The following is a 15,940-nucleotide window of genomic DNA, read 5'->3' on the forward strand; positions in this document are numbered from 1 at the left end:
AAGGCCCCACCTGCAAATACCATCACTTAGAGGATTAGGTTTCAACCCATGAATTTGAGAAGGACATATTCAATCTCTAGCACCTCCACAATCACTTTCTGGAGCTGTTATAAATATAACTGTTGCACTAAAATTGTCCTGGGATGCCAGTTTTCCAGTTAATGCTGCCAAGTCCCCATTTTATTTTCAGTTCTTGTCATGTCAAGTTTATCCTGCCTTTTCCTCTCCTTCTACCATTCTCTGTTCCCTTCAATTCCTCCATACAAGTTTTCCTTGTAAAGAGCACCAGGGTGAAGCTAAAGCATAGCCTAAATGCACTGTTGTAGTGAGCAAGGTATTTTTACTTTAAACATATTTTTCCCCCATAAAGAAATCCAGAGGGAGTTGTTAAATCCACACATCTAAAGCTTTAACATATGTAGGAATCATGTGGAGAGGAGTGTTAAAAGAAGTTTCTTTTTATTTTTTTTGACCACAGTGCGGGGCTTGTGGGATCTTATTTCCCTGACCAGGGGTTGAACCTGGGCCACCACAGTGAAAGCACCAAGTTCTAACCACTGGACAATCAGGAAATTCCCAAAAGGAAGTTATGATTCAGTAGATCTAGGGCGGGGTCTGAGAATCTGCGCTTCTAACAAGCACCCAAGTGATGGTGATGCTGCTGGGCCATGTGCCATATTTGAGTAACAAAAGTCTTACATGGCCTTCCTGAGGGGTTCCCTTTGTGTATAGGATGGGGGCCAAAGATTCCTTGAAATGTACTAACCCGTATGATGTGGGTTATCATATAATTATTCTGTTCCATGGTTTTTCTGTCTTCCATTTTATAAAGGTAGGGTAAGTTTACAGGCAAGCGTCTAAGGCATTTATGATTCTCTGAATCAAATCAGTCCTATGGGGAAGCTGAGTGGCTATGGTGTGTATTCTTTCTTCTTCCTGTGTCCCGCAGGCTGGTACAACCGTCTGTACATCAACTTCACGTTGCGTCGCCACATCTTCTTCTTCTTGCTCCAAACCTACTTTCCCGCCACCCTGATGGTCATGCTGTCCTGGGTGTCCTTCTGGATCGACCGCAGAGCCGTGCCCGCCAGAGTCCCTTTAGGTAAGCAACATCTCAAGTGCACATTCCAGACATCTGAAAATACAAGGAATTCCTTCCAGATTAAAAACCCTTCTTTCCAAATGGGTCCTGAATCCCGGTGGGCATTATAACTCAGAAAAACATCAAGTTATTTATTCACAGGTATAATGCCACTATTAAGAATCTGTGCAGCAAAGCTGTTTATAGGTCCTCCTGGGAGTCCACACAAACAGTTCATCTTTAATCTTATTAGAGCTGAGTCCTGGAGTGGGTTGTCCTGGTCTGCGGTGCTTTCTCTGCTCACCTGGATAAGAAAGTCACATTCTGTAACAGGGCTTTTCAAAAGGTGGCCCAAGGGATCTTTGTGATAGATTCTGTGGGGGAAATTGTTTAAAATGAAGAATCCTGGGGTCTATCTACATGTATAGGATCAGAATCTCTGAGAGAGTTCCAGGAATTTGCATTTTGAACAAGCTCCCCCAGTAAACCTTTTTTTTTTTTTTCCTTCGATGTGGATCATTTTTAAAGTCTTTATTTAGTTTGTTATAACACTGCTTCTGTTTTATGTTTTGGTTTTTTTGGCTGAGAGGCATGTGGGATCCTAGTTCCTTGACCAGAACTCGAACCTACACCCCTGCATTGGAAGGTGAAGTCTCAACCACTGGACTTCCAGAGAAGTCCCTCCCCTAGTAATTCTTATACATACTCAAGTCTGAGAATCCCTACTGTACTATCAATGGCTGTTTGCCATCCACTCTCTTCCCTGATTTAAATATTGCACCCATTCCACACGAACCACCATGGCTCAGAGGTCCTGGGGCTTCAAGGGAGAGAATGACTCACCAGGTTTTAGTGAAACTGGATTGGTGCTGGCTCTTAAGATGACCCCAATCCGCTGTGATTTGGTGTTTGCCAAGCAAATGTTCTGAGCTTAATTTGAAATCTCAGGGACATTCCCACTGACAGATGCCCTGGCCTTTAACGGTTGTTCTGTAGCTTGAACAGTTACTGTGCTGAATAAATAAATATTCTAGTTTCAGAATCTGTCTCCCATAAATGAGGTTAACATCATTCTTGGTAAAATTGACAGGGTCCTTAAGTCAACATTGCAGTGTGGGCAGCCAGGTCCAGGACCCAGCAGGCCCTGGCAGCTGACAACACAGGCCAAGGACTACAGGATTTTACCCCAGCAACAAGGACACATAGATTAAAATGCAACTTGTGTACTTTCCCCCCCTCTTTTGGAGAAGGAGTTCCAAGAAACATACATACCTGCTCGTATATACAGTCTTCTTCTTATTTTGTTTATAAATATTTATTTTATGAATAAAGTTAATTCATTTATTTTTTGACTATTTTGCAAGGCTTGTGAAATCTCAATTTCCCCACCAGGGATTGAATCCTAACCACTAGACTACCAGGGAACTCCTCTGCAATCTTTGTTTTAAGCAACTGAATGTAAAGAATTGTCTTACTGCTAACCTGTCAGGGGCTCTCTGCGGAAAAACAAAGTGATAAAGGAACCAGGATGAAGACACAAGGAGGGGGCTCCCTGGCCGTCGGCGCTTAAGACGCCATACTTTGACTGCATTAAGGCTCCGTGCTTTCACTGCAGGGCGCTCAGGTTCAATCCCTAGTCTGGGAACTAAGATATGACACTGAGCAGAGCAAAAAAAAAAAAAGATTCAGGGATACAGCTGGGAGCAGAGGAATAGGAGAAACTTTATAAAAGCTAAAACTGGAAACTTGAGCAGCTGGAGGGCCAGGGAGGGAGACGTTCTAGGCCAGAGGAGCAGCTGGGAGAAAGAAGAGGCACGGAGACATCCAGTGGGTTCGGTGGAAGACAAACCCCTGCTCCTTTCTCTCTGTGTCTGCAGGGATCACCACGGTGCTGACCATGTCCACCATCATCACGGGCGTGAACGCCTCCATGCCCCGCGTGTCCTACATCAAGGCCGTGGACATCTACCTCTGGGTCAGCTTCGTGTTCGTGTTCCTCTCGGTGCTGGAGTACGCAGCCGTCAACTACCTGACCACCGTGCAGGAGCGGAAGGAGCGGAAGCCACAGGAGAAGGTGACTTTACCATGAGCAGGAGTGTCTGCAAGGGTAGGATCTGGTCTAGCAATGGACCTTGGGCAGGTCCGACTTCCTCTGTAAAATAGGGTAATGGCACTCCCTCCTCCACTATTTCACCAGTTAGCTGTGAAGAGCAAACAAGAGAATAAGTTAAATGGTGTGAAATTTACTCTGAGCTACCTCTTTTACTCATTCAAACATTTATTTAGCACCTACCATAAACTAGCCTCGGAGAAGGCAATGGCAACCCACTCCAGTACTCTTGACTGGAAACTCCCATGGACGGAGGATCCTGGAAGGCTGCAGTCCCTGGGGTCCCGTAAAGTCGGACACGACTGAGTGACTTCACTTTCACTTTTCACTTTCATGCGTTGGAGAAGGAGGTGGCAACCCACTCCAGTGTTCTTACCTGGAGAATCCCAGGGACCGAGGAGCCTGGTAGGCTGCTGTCTATGGGGTCGCACAGAGTGGGACACGACTGAAGCGACTTAGCAGCAGCAGCAGCAGCATAAACTAGCTTCCTGGAAATGGCAACCAACTCTAGTATTCTTACCTGGAAAATTACATGGACAGAGGAGCCTAGTGGGCTGCTGTCCATGGGATCTCAAAGAGTCAGGCAGGACTGAACAACTGAGCACCCACACATAGACCAGGATCTGCTAAGTCAAGTTAACTAAGGCCAGGTTGCTTCAATCTTGGTGGTGTTCCTAGTTCAGTGATAAAAGTAAATGGCAATTCAACATGGTGGGACAAATGATTTAGAGGAATCATAAAAGAAGCTTCCAGAAATGTCTCTTTCCAAGACAATCTTTTTAATAGTTGCATAATAAAGAATGTCTTGGATGTAGTATAACATGATTTATTCCCCTATTGATGGGCAGTGTTTTTTTTCCATTTTTTGCCATTATAATAAATGCTGCAATAAACATTATATATATGTATTATACATAGATAGATGGATAGATATGTCTGTCTCTTGAAAGCTTATATATATATAAGCTTCCAAGGAAGCACATCCTCCATTCTAGGAAAATTTCCTTCATATGTGAGCTCATACAACTTCCATCACTTCCCAGATCACCTTCCCTCCCACCTGGTTTCCCCTTCATTCTCCTGTCTGCAGTTCAATGATTATCTCCTCCAGAAAACTCAGGTTCTGTAGAGGAAACTATCCCCACAATGCCACACTTTTCAAATTCCCATCCCATCTCTCTCTCTTTCTCTCTCTCCCCCTCTCATACACACACACACACATACACACATAATAACTGCAAACATTTCTGCTACTGCTGCTGCTAAGTCACGTCAGTCGTGTCCGACTTGCACGACCCCATAGACGGCAGCCCACCAGGCTCCACCATCCCTGGGACTCTCCAGGCAAGAATACCGGAGTGGGTTGCCGCTTCCTTCTCCAATGCATGAAAACAAAAAATGAAAGTGAAGTCGCTCAGTCGTGTCCGACTCTCTGCGACCCCCATGGACTGTAGCCTACCAGGCTCCTCCATCCATGGGATTTCCCAGGCAAGAGTACTGGAGTGGGGTGACATTCAGGGGTCATATCAGAGAACATGGCAATGATCTGATCGTGACCCTTCTTGTGGGCCTCCGATATGACTTGGTATTTCCTAACAGTTGATGGGTTATCTGCTCTTTCATTGATAAAATGTTTACAGTGCCACCATCATTATTTCCACAACCCCTTAAAAGAAAGAACTTCCCTGTAGCTCAAATGATAAAGAATCTGCTTGCAGTGCAGGAGAGTAGGGTTTGATCCCTGGGTCAGAAAGATCCTCTGGAGAAGGGAATGGCAATCCACTCCAGTATTCTTATCTGCAGAATCCCATGGACAGAGGGGCCTGGTGGGCTACAGTCCAGGGGGGGTCACAAAGAATGGGACACGACTGAGCAACTAACACACACACCTTGAAAGAAAGTAGGAAAAGGCGATCCCCTCCTCTGTGCAACTTTGTTGGCTGAGCTTGAATTCCAGCGTGCGTATGCTGTGTCCACAGCTTCCCTGCACCTGCGGGTTGCCTCAGCCACGCGCAGTCCTCCTGGACGGCAGCTACAGTGATGGGGAGGTGAATGACCTGGGCAACTATACCCCCGAGAACGGAGACAAGCCCGACAGGATGATGGTGCAGCTGACGCTGGCCTCGGAGAGGAGCTCCCCGCAGAGGAAAAGCCAGAGGAGCAGCTATGTGAGCATGAGGATTGACACCCACGCCATCGATAAATACTCAAGGATCATTTTTCCAGCTGCATACATCTTATTCAATTTAATATACTGGTCGATTTTCTCATAAATGCCTGTAATTCTATACATTTCACATTCTTCTGTATGTACTACAGAAATAATTGAATGATGAGACATACTTTAAGGTTATGATGAAAAGAAAGTTCCCAGTACCCACCCTTTTCCAGCACTTACTGGTTTAATTTACACGTATTAACCGCTTATTGTATACACAGCATTATATTTGGTACTGCAGGTATAGAGATACCCATAGCAACTGATGATAGTTGTTACTGGGATCTCTTAGAAAAGCAAACTGCTTTTCTAAGAGAAAAGGCACACTGGGATGGGGTAGGCACATGTAGTTCAACCTCTTTTAGACTCTAGATACTTATTCATACGAACCATATCCTTTATGTGAGCGTCACTCTAGTCTCTGGACCAGGTGGATCTGGGAAGCACCTGAAGTTCTTTCGTTGCTGTTGTTTAGTCATTAAGTCGTGTCCGACTCTTTGCGATCCTATGGACCGTGTAGCCCAGCAGGCTCCTCTGTCCATGGGATTTACCAGGCAAAAATACTGGAAAGAGTTGCTGTTTCCGTCTCCAGGGGATCTTCCTGACCCAGGTATCAAACCCACATCTCCTGTATTGGCAGGCGGATTCTTTACTGCTGAGCCACTCATTTACATGCACCTAAATCCCCACTTTGACCAAAACTTATGCTTCAGTCTGTAGCCTCTTACCTATTTTATATGCATTTCTTTGTGTTGGTTTCATTACAAGGCAATAATAATATTCCTACTTTATTTACATCTTGTGGTTCCTAAGGATTCACCTCTTCACAACAAAAGCTCTTTAGAGTGGTACAGTGGTTTCTGATTTTGGTAGGTATTTCCCTGGTAGGGAAACTTTGAAGAAGAAACTATTTGCAGGCATTTTGTCAGTTTTGTCATAGAGGTAACTAGCCTAGAAAATCTGTGTGTGAGTATTCCCTGTTTGGAGAAGGCAATGGCACCCCACTCCAGTACTCTTGCCTGGAAAATCCCATGAACAGGGGAGACTGGTGGGCTGCTCTCTCTGGGATCGCACAGAGTTGGACACGATTGAAGTGACTTAGCAGCAGCAGCAGCAGCATTGCCTGTTTAATAATCACTGCTTCATGAATCTCTACCTTGCAGCATGTCCAAATTCAAAGTGAAGTTAGTAATGTGATATCTTCACTGATGAGCCTGGGATTAGACTGACTTTTTCTGCATAACCATGACAAGGAAATGCATCATTTGGGACTACCTATAACTTGTTAGGATGAGAAATACGTGGTTACTGAATGTAGAAGAGAATGCCAAAATGAAAAAGAAATGGTTACACATCACTGGACATCTCCATTTATACTCAGTGAATACCAGCATCTTCTGTGAACCAGAAAATAATGGCCACTGATATCAGGGCAGGGGATAAAGGAGAGGGTTCTAATTTGGTGTATTATTTAAACAACATATAGCTATTCATACTATATAGCCACAGGATCAACTCCCATCAAATTTATGCATAAAGCATTTGTTTGAAATTCAAATAAACTCTATACCTTATTTTGTCATTTTCACTCCAAAGCTAATTTGATCCCTATATCACGTTATTTCTTCATGAGGGCTATACTTTGGTCTTTAAAAAAAAAAAAAAACAACCAAAATTTCAGAAAGTCTAATTACAGGGCAATCTCCCATTTTCTTGAAATAAAAAAAAGTTTTGTTGTTTTTTTTTTAATAGCAACTAGTAGAAAAATGTAAAGCAATATAGATGAAATAGTTAAATGTAAACTTTTAATACTAAAAATATTTTTAGAACATTACCTTTTTCATGCTTATTTTAGGAAACAATTCCAATCAAATTTCACAAACATCTTTGCCACTTGCTTCTTCCTCGGAGCAGGACCACTTTGAACTATCTGGGCAGGTTTCCAGGACACATAATGTGCACTTCCATCCACAGCGTTTGGGGAGCTTTGCCATTTGAACCAGCATATAGGATGCTGTATTGTATTAGTCTGCTCAGGCTGCCAGAGTGGAGTACCATAAACTGGGCAGCTTAAACAATAGAGATTCATTTTCTTTCAGTTCTGGAGGCTGGAAGTCCAAGGTCAAGGGGTTGGCAGGTTTGTTTTCTCCTGAGGCCTGTCTCCTGGGCTGGCAGATGCCGCCTCCTTGCTGCCCTCGTCTGGCCTCTTTGAGCACATGCGTCTTTGGTGTCTCTTCTTTTACGTGACACAAGTCATATTGGATTTCAGCCCTGCCCTTGCGATCTCATTTAACCTTAATTACCTCTTTGAGGGCCCTATCTTCAAAGAAATCACAGGGGTGAGAACTTCAAAATACAAATTTTGGGAAGACACAATTAGGGAATTATTCAGCTTCATAACAGTATAGATAGTGCATCTGAGGGCAGGAGGAGACAGGGGCGACAGGATGAGATGGTTGGATGGCATCACTGACTCAGTGGACATGAGTTTGAGCAAACTCCAGGAGATAGTGAAGGACAGGGAAGTCTGGCATGCTGCAGTCCATGGGGGCACAAAGAGTCGGACACAACTGAGCAGCTGAACAACAACAGTGCATATTATAAGTATTTACTCTTGATCTTTACAACATAATCACATACAGTATTGTTTTTTAGAGTGATCTTTAAAAGGCTTGTTCACATTGATATCTATACTAGTGGTATGAAGAATAAGTTATTGAATTCATGCTCAATGTCTTTGCTACCTTTTCTAGCAATTCTCAGGTGACCTCTACAAAGCATCTAACAGCATTGATTGAGGTGGCAGTACTTTGCTTTCAAAGCTATGACACTGAGACAGAACTCTGTAATTTGACTTCATAAAAACCCAAATTCAAAGCAACTCTCTTTTCTGATAATTTTGGAGAAAACCACCCTTTATACGTGGACATCTATAGTACTTAATAAACTTGTTGGCTTGACTGGAGAGTAGAGAGATTTGGTTAATAATATTGTCTAGTTAACAGGCAGGTATGAGGACTTCCCCGCCGGTCCAGTGGTTAAGACTGCGTCTCACTGCAGGGGCATGGATTCAATCCCTGGTGAGGAGACTAAGATCCTGCATGCCATGCAGTGCAGCTAAAGAAAAAAAAAAAAAGGCAGTTATCACCTGAATACTGAACAAATAAATTGGCACTCACAATACATAAACATTAATATGAGGAAAAAATTTTTATTAGTTGCACTTTTCTATTTATTCCTTTTTAATAGTGGCACTTTCTGTATCCATTCATTCATTCAGCAAGTAATTCTAAGCACCTAGTATGTAGCATGCAACGTTCAAGAGCAGTGCTCCTCAAACCGTCTGTGGTGAAGGACCAGTTTGTTTAATTATTTTATATTTCCAATTCACTGAAGAACTTCACAAACCTAGGTCTAAGCCTGCATTCCACCCTGTAGGAATGGACTTGTGGGTTTGACCATGGAGCCCAAAACTGTGTGTGAATGTAAGTCATAATAATCAAAATAAAGCATACAGAAAAAGAACATTTCATTCTGATTATTAAAAAAACTGTGTTACAACTGAGTTTCTTTGTATGGGAAATTCCAGTATTTGCAGTAATAAGAAAGCACATTATCCAACAAACACATTAATGTTAGAATAAAACCATTTAATTCACTTAAGTATTATCACCACTCTCAAAATAATTGGATGCTTTAACTTTTCAATTTAATATTGTTTAATTTTTATCTATATATAATTGGGACAAATACTTGTAATTCCCAGAAGAGCCCTGGCATTACCTAGGAACATGTTAGGAAAGCAGAACATCAAGCCTCACCCCACATCCAATTAGAATCTGTATGTTAACAAGTTCCCCAGGTGATTCTTACCTACATTCAAGTGAGCAAAGCACTGAACTAGGTTTGTGTGACCATATACCTTTAGTATCATTCACAAAAAGTTATGTAAGAGCTGCATTTATACATGAAGCAACTCAGTATTGCATGCTTACTCTATGTGGGAGGAATATTTCCTTTCTTTCTACCTTTTTTGTTTTGGAGGGGATGGTAATTTGTAAAGTTGTAAAAAGCAGAAAAAAAACCATTCATAATCCTATTAGCCAGGGGCAACTAGTGTTACTTTTTTTTCTACATAGTTTTGTAAAGTTGCCACCATATGTTATATACAAATTGATACAGGCTTTTTTCCATGACATAGTATGACCATTTTCCTACTAAAAACTCCCTATAGTTTGCAGCCATTAAAACCATTCCATACTATGAGTGTGCATCTTTTCCTTAACACTGGATAAAAAAATAATACTGTGATGAATACTCTTAGGGAAATATTCTTGTCACACTCTAGACTTAATTTCCTCATATTAACAATGAATGTATAGAATGGATGCTGATTTGAGATCAGTAGTATTATTATATTGAGTAAATAGTGTGTAGTGTAATTCCAAGTTCTCAGCTTTTTAAGACTTTAAAAATCACAAATGGAACTAAACTATACCTTGCTAATGTTAGTCACTCAGTTATGTCCGACTCTTTGTGACTCTATGTGACACCATAGCCCGCCAGGGTCCTCTGTCCATGAAATTCTCCAGGCAAGAATACTGGAGTGGGGGTAGCCATTCCCTTCTCATGGGGATCTTCCCAATTCGGGGATCAAACCCAGGTCTCTTGTATTGCAGGCAGATTCTTTACCATCTGAGCCAACCAGGGAAGTTCAAAACTATACCTTAGTGATTCAACGGAACAGAACCCACTCAAACTAGCTTAAGACCACAGGAATCACAAAGACATGAAGTGAATAAATGGCTGTGCCTGATGAGTACTGTAACGATTGCAGACGGCTTCTCTTTCTCGGCAGTTACCTTTCCTTTTTTTTAGTGTGATTTGCTTTATTCACTATGAAGATTGTCCTTCTCTGCTCACACATGACAGTCACCTCCAAATTCATTGACCTTAAAATCCCAGAGGTCATCATCCTCTAAATGACCTCAATTCTTAATTCCCAGGACAGCTAATTCAAGTGTCTCTCCACCCTTATCAAAATCCCATTTCAGTCTGTATAGGCCTTCTACTGAGCTAAAAGAGGGTGAGCTGGCCCTTCAGGAGATGTGAAAGGAATTAGAAACAAGAGTCAGAATAAGCTTTTTCCTACTCAGCCTACCCTGCACTCAATAATAGCTGTCTGCAAATGAGGTCAGAACAAGGACACTTCACAGTGTTAAACAACCTACCCCCGCAAATTACCAAAACATCAGAAACTGATTGAACATGAAGAACATGCTTCTGTACAGGCAGAAAAATGTATTTCTTTGGCAATGGGAATGGATAAATCAAAGCCATATATTAATAGGTAATAATAAATACAGTTATGACATATTGGGGTGAGGAGAGAAGACAAGTTTGATTAGTCAAATTGTTCTTATCTTAGAATAAGAAATCTATGCTTTGTGAGTTAATTTCTAAATTTTGTTATTATTTCCACTTGATTTTCTAAATTCTTTTGTTCCAACCTTGGATCAATGAAACAAGTAGTATTTAGGCCGCCAGAACTTAGAAAATGGCAGAGGGTAGGTGGGGTAATAGCAACATCAGAAGCTGGGAAACATGGGCTAAAATCTGATTGGAGAGACTCCTAGAGATAAGGGGCTTCCCAGGTGGACCCAGTAGTAGAGAACCTGCCTGCCACTACAGGAAACATGAGATGTGGGTTCAGTCTCCAGGTTGGAAAGATCCCCTGGAGGAGGGCATGGGAACCCACTCCAGTATTCTTGCCTGGGAAATCCCATGGACAGAGGAGCATGGTGGGCTACAGTCCATAGGATCACAAGGAGTCGGACATGACTGATCACCATCATAAACATCTGAAACAGCTGTGGCTGCAATCTCTTTCTGGCTGGGATTTTCTGTTATAAGCTCTTCTTACATACATATTTTTTACAAAAGAGCTTGTCTTAAAAACACACAACCCACCTGAGTGGGTTTTGTGACTTTGGATGGATGGGCAGAAGCTAAAAGCTAAGCCAATGGGAGGTATACCAAATAGTTGCTGCGGGTAACCGCTCCATCTCTGAGGAAACATTAGGCTGAACAATAACTGAGTAGCCCCTCACCACTTTCAGAGATTAATGGACAGACAACAGCTTAAAGTTTTGCTAAGATTTCAACTGCACCCAAGTCTACTTTTTCACAGGTGGCCTCTTACTCCCCTATCAAGCTAAAAGCAAACTTGAATTCTTATAGTTCAGGGGTACTTAGATTCGTATCAAACTCTTTTAAGCTTCTCATACACAACACATGATCCTCCTGTGAGGAAGGAGTCAGGTCTGATGACAAGGCTTGAAGTGATGGTTAATCCTGAATCTATATCATTCACAGGCAGTAACAGTGCTTGGATCTAGATTTGGTTATTCCTTAAATAAATTAAGCTCAAGTGGGAAAACATGAAATTTTGGAACTGCTTTCCATTCTCTCAGGTCAAATAAAAAGGTGTCAGGCATTAGCAACACAACTAATAGATAAAAGTCCAAACTCTCAAAGGCAATTCATTGTTTGCTCAGTGGGGCAATGGCTACTTAGTCTTTTGAGCTAAACAAGAATTTTGTCTATTGAAGAACCTGACTTGATATTCTTTTCTATTTCGTATATCTGAGGTTTATTTTTTAAAGCGACTGGATGCTGTGAGCCATTATACTCATCAAAGCTCATTTTACATTTTAATCATTGGGAAAAAAAGAACAGATTTGGACTCTATTTTGAAAGCCAGTTCAAACCAAAAAAAACATGGACACTTGTAATTTTTTTCATATGAGGCACTTATTCTCTAGCCATTGATTAAGAATCTAAAAATCTGCTCTGTTGCATTTATTACACAGTATGACTTTGTACTGAAGTTGAAAAACATTTTTTAAGAAAATTCAATACTGTAATTATGTACCTATGTCTTATCATGTAAAACTTGTCCTGGCATTTCTCAGCATCTGAGACTAGTAAAACACTCGTTTTTAAACAAAAATAATTGTTCTTTTTAAATTCTCATATACATAACATGACATTATAGTATAAAAGCAACATCTGTAATACTGAATAAGAGACTATAATATATACAGCAGAAACCAACACAACATTGTAAAGAGATTATCCTCTCCAAAAAATAAATTTTTAAAAAAGATTATGTCACACTGTATTTGGGTAATTGTGCTTTATAGTCATGCATTTTCAAAACTCCCTATATAGGTTGAAAAAAACCACAACTGCTATTTGATAAATACATTTATTAATATCATACATTTTTTCATACATACTTTAATATATGTATGCATTAAAATATTTTTTAAATGACTATGATCTGATGGTAGTAGAGATTGATTTTACTTGAAAATATTAACTTCATACATATCAAATGCATCATCCTTAACTATATAATTTGTTTGCAAAAGGCTTGCTGAAGTATAAACAAAAATAAAGAAGCAGTTTTTCATACTTTACACACTTATAAAGAGTTGCTGGCTAGCAGGAAGACAATTGACTTATTTTACAATGAAAATTTACTTTGATCTTTTGAAGGCTAGTACTATGTAGGACATTTTCCAGAAGACCAGAGATACTTCAGATAAAAAGTAAGAAATGTATAAAATAAAAACTATCTGAAAGGTTTTCTAAAAAGAACATATTATACAGGTTTGTAGATAATCATTCTTTAAGAAGACTTTTCATATCAATTTCTTCTATTCAAACAGACTGAGATAACTCAGGTATTTTAAAATATTTCAGAAACACTTTCTCAAAAATTTCCAAGACAGCAGCCTTCAGGTGTTCCCTCAAACCCAGTGTTGCTTAAATGAAGCCAATCTTACGAGAAGTTACCACCAACCACAAGTGTTTGGGAGCATGAACTATATTTCACTCTTTACCTTACCCCCAGTGCTTAGAAGTAGGCTCTCCTGGACAAATGTTTACCAAACTCAACTGTTGAAAAGATCACTACAACTCACTAATAAATAAACAGTCCTTTGGAGGATTGTGGGAAACCAAAACAGTTCCAGTTTATATAAGTATTCACAAACCCATGAAAATGTTCTGCTGCTGCTGCTGCTAAGTCACTTCAGTCGTGTCCGACTCTGTGCGACCTCATAGACGGCAGCCCATCAGGCTCCCGTCCCTGGGATTCTCCAGGTAAGAACACTGGAGTGGGTTGCCATTTCCTTCTCCAATGCATGAAAGTGAACAGTGAAAGTGAAGTTGCTCAGTCATGTCCAACTCTTAGCGGCCCCATGGACTGCAGCCCACCAGGCTCCTCCGTCCATGGGATTTTCCAGGCAAGAGTGTTCTAGTTTAACCTAAATGGCCCAGCCCTTATGAGTGCTACAGAAGAAGCAATTAAAAGGGAAAAATTCCTGAATAATTAATAAAATATGAGTAGTTTTAAAAACTAATAGAACCTGAGAATTTTAAGAGGCAAGCTAAATATTAGCTACATTCAATCATTATTATAGTATATAGCAACTTGGTAGTGAGTCAAAGTGAAGTCGCTCAGTCATGTCCGACTCTTTGCGACCCCATGGACTGTAGCCTATCAGGCTCCTCCATCCATGGGATTTTCCTGGCAAGAGTACTGGAGTGGATTGCCATTTCCTTCTCCAGGGGATCTTCCCGACCCAGGAATCGAACACGGGTCTCCCGCATTGCAGGCAGACGCTTTCCTGTCTGAGCCACCAGGGAAGCCCTCTAGTAGTGAGTAGTACCACATAATTGTTTTATACAGGTCCCATATTCAGTCAGGCCTGCTTTTAAAATTAAATCACAAAAGAAAACACATGTTCAATCTGTTATTAAATGTAAACCATTAATCTGGATTATACATTTTAGGTCTATTAATTTAACAAAAATAGCCAAAAGTTGGTATTTGAGGAAAAGGCTTTTAGTTTAGCCTATGAATAGTGAAAGTTAAAAAAAAAAAGCATGTAAAAAAACAATTTTCTATATAAACCAAGATACTCAAGCAGGTCCACCTATGTCTCTAGTTTAGGTCAGAAGTTGATTCAATATTTTAAAAGTCAAATTCTTTTAAACTTTATACTGACTTAGCTTGGCCTGTTTTATCTTTCAAATGAGTCAGGTTTTAATGTACCTAAAGGAAATTAAGCATACTGAAAAGACAATGGCTTCAAAGAATACATAATTGAGCAGAGGAATAACATACAATCACTGAATCTAAGAGATGGTCAAGTGTCATTATTCAAACTAATTCTGGGAGAAAAAGTTAGTTGCCCCCTTTCTGAAAAACAAGACACCAAATTTTGAAAAAGTCTTATTCATGTGTCAACCTCCTAAAATTATTCATCATTTACATATACAGAGTATATGTATATACATATATATATAACCCTTTTTATCTAGAAGTGACACTGTTCTCCTGAAATTGAGTGGTTCTCCATTTATCCTCCAAATAATCTTTGGAGATTTAATCTAAAATGTGAGGCCCAATCAACACAATGATAATTTAAGCTAAGTATAAACATTTATGAAAATTTAGCACATTACAAACACGCCACTGAAGTATGAGGATAAAGAAAGACCTTAGTTCCAAAAGGAAAAACTACCGTTACAAAGAAGTGTTTCCCTGGTGACTCAAACGGTAACGAATCTGCCTGCAATGCGGGAGACCTGGCTTTAATCCCTGGGTTGGGAAGATCCTCTGGAGAAGGGAATGCAACCCACTCCAGTATTCTTGCCTGGGAAATCCCATGGACAGAGGAGCCTGGTGGGCTATAGTCCATGTGTCACAAAGAGTCTGTCACGACTGAGCAACTAATACTTTCACAAAGGAAGTAGTCTCCCAAATTCTAATTACATAGCGAATATTAGCTACACTTATTCCTCTGGATGGGAGATTTTGACTCAGCATTTATTTACGTATTTATTTATTTATTTCTTGGGGTAAGTGTGAAGGACTCCCGTACTCTCCGAGTTGACCCTTCTCCCCCAGTCTCCAAGTTGGCCTCCTATTTACGTATTTATTTACATGCTTTAATGTAACATGGCTATTAACTCACTAGTAAATAAAAATGAAGAGGGATTTTAAAAGTCTTAATTATAAAGAATAAAGTCTGAATTATACTAAATAACTTAACATAAAATGTGAAGGTGAGATCTAGGGGGAAATGGAATCCTCCAGGCAAGAATACTGAAGTGGGTAGCCATTCCCTTCTCCAGGGGATCTTCCGGATCCAGGGATCTACTCTGATTTTTAAAAATCAGACAAAGAATGTCAAGGAGGATCAAGTTCTAAAAGCCGATACAAAGAGTTAAGAAGAGTGGCTTGCACAGGAGACGGCCTTAAGGCTGGATACTTCAAGAAAGCAAACTTCGAAAGAGCCACAACCCCCAGTGAGGACAAACCACTGACACATTATGGGCACTGCTGTCTAAATCCCTTTCTCAGTGTTTTCGATCCAGAGGCTTGAAGTCTTCTTCTAGGAGAAGATCTGATTATATGATGTAAGTCAAAGAGAACCAGTTTTTATGTTATACA

At 40.5% G+C, this 15,940-nt stretch overlaps 1 protein-coding gene and 1 long non-coding RNA gene across 2 annotated transcripts in view; one reads left to right on the top strand and one right to left on the bottom strand.

The window, feature by feature from the left end:
* GABRR1 (gamma-aminobutyric acid type A receptor subunit rho1) overlaps window positions 1–5,464 on the top strand; it is a 33,100-nt gene extending 27,636 nt beyond the window's left edge. The window contains exons 7-9 of the mRNA XM_061427833.1: window positions 950–1,102; window positions 2,959–3,155; window positions 5,171–5,464. Of these exons, the coding sequence (XP_061283817.1) occupies window positions 950–1,102; window positions 2,959–3,155; window positions 5,171–5,464 (644 nt within the window). The remainder of the gene's footprint in view (window positions 1–949; window positions 1,103–2,958; window positions 3,156–5,170) is intronic.
* Window positions 1,049–15,326, bottom strand: LOC133253966 (uncharacterized). Its single transcript, XR_009738516.1, has 3 exons — window positions 7,245–15,326; window positions 3,051–3,282; window positions 1,049–1,135 (listed from the first exon to the last, which is right to left on the bottom strand). It is a non-coding gene; the product is annotated as an uncharacterized LOC133253966 (long non-coding RNA).
* Window positions 15,327–15,940: the final 614 nt, after the last annotated feature.

The sequence above is a fragment of the Bos javanicus genome, chromosome 9 (genome assembly GCF_032452875.1).
Source record: "Bos javanicus breed banteng chromosome 9, ARS-OSU_banteng_1.0, whole genome shotgun sequence".
Classification (NCBI taxonomy): domain Eukaryota; kingdom Metazoa; phylum Chordata; class Mammalia; order Artiodactyla; family Bovidae; genus Bos; species Bos javanicus.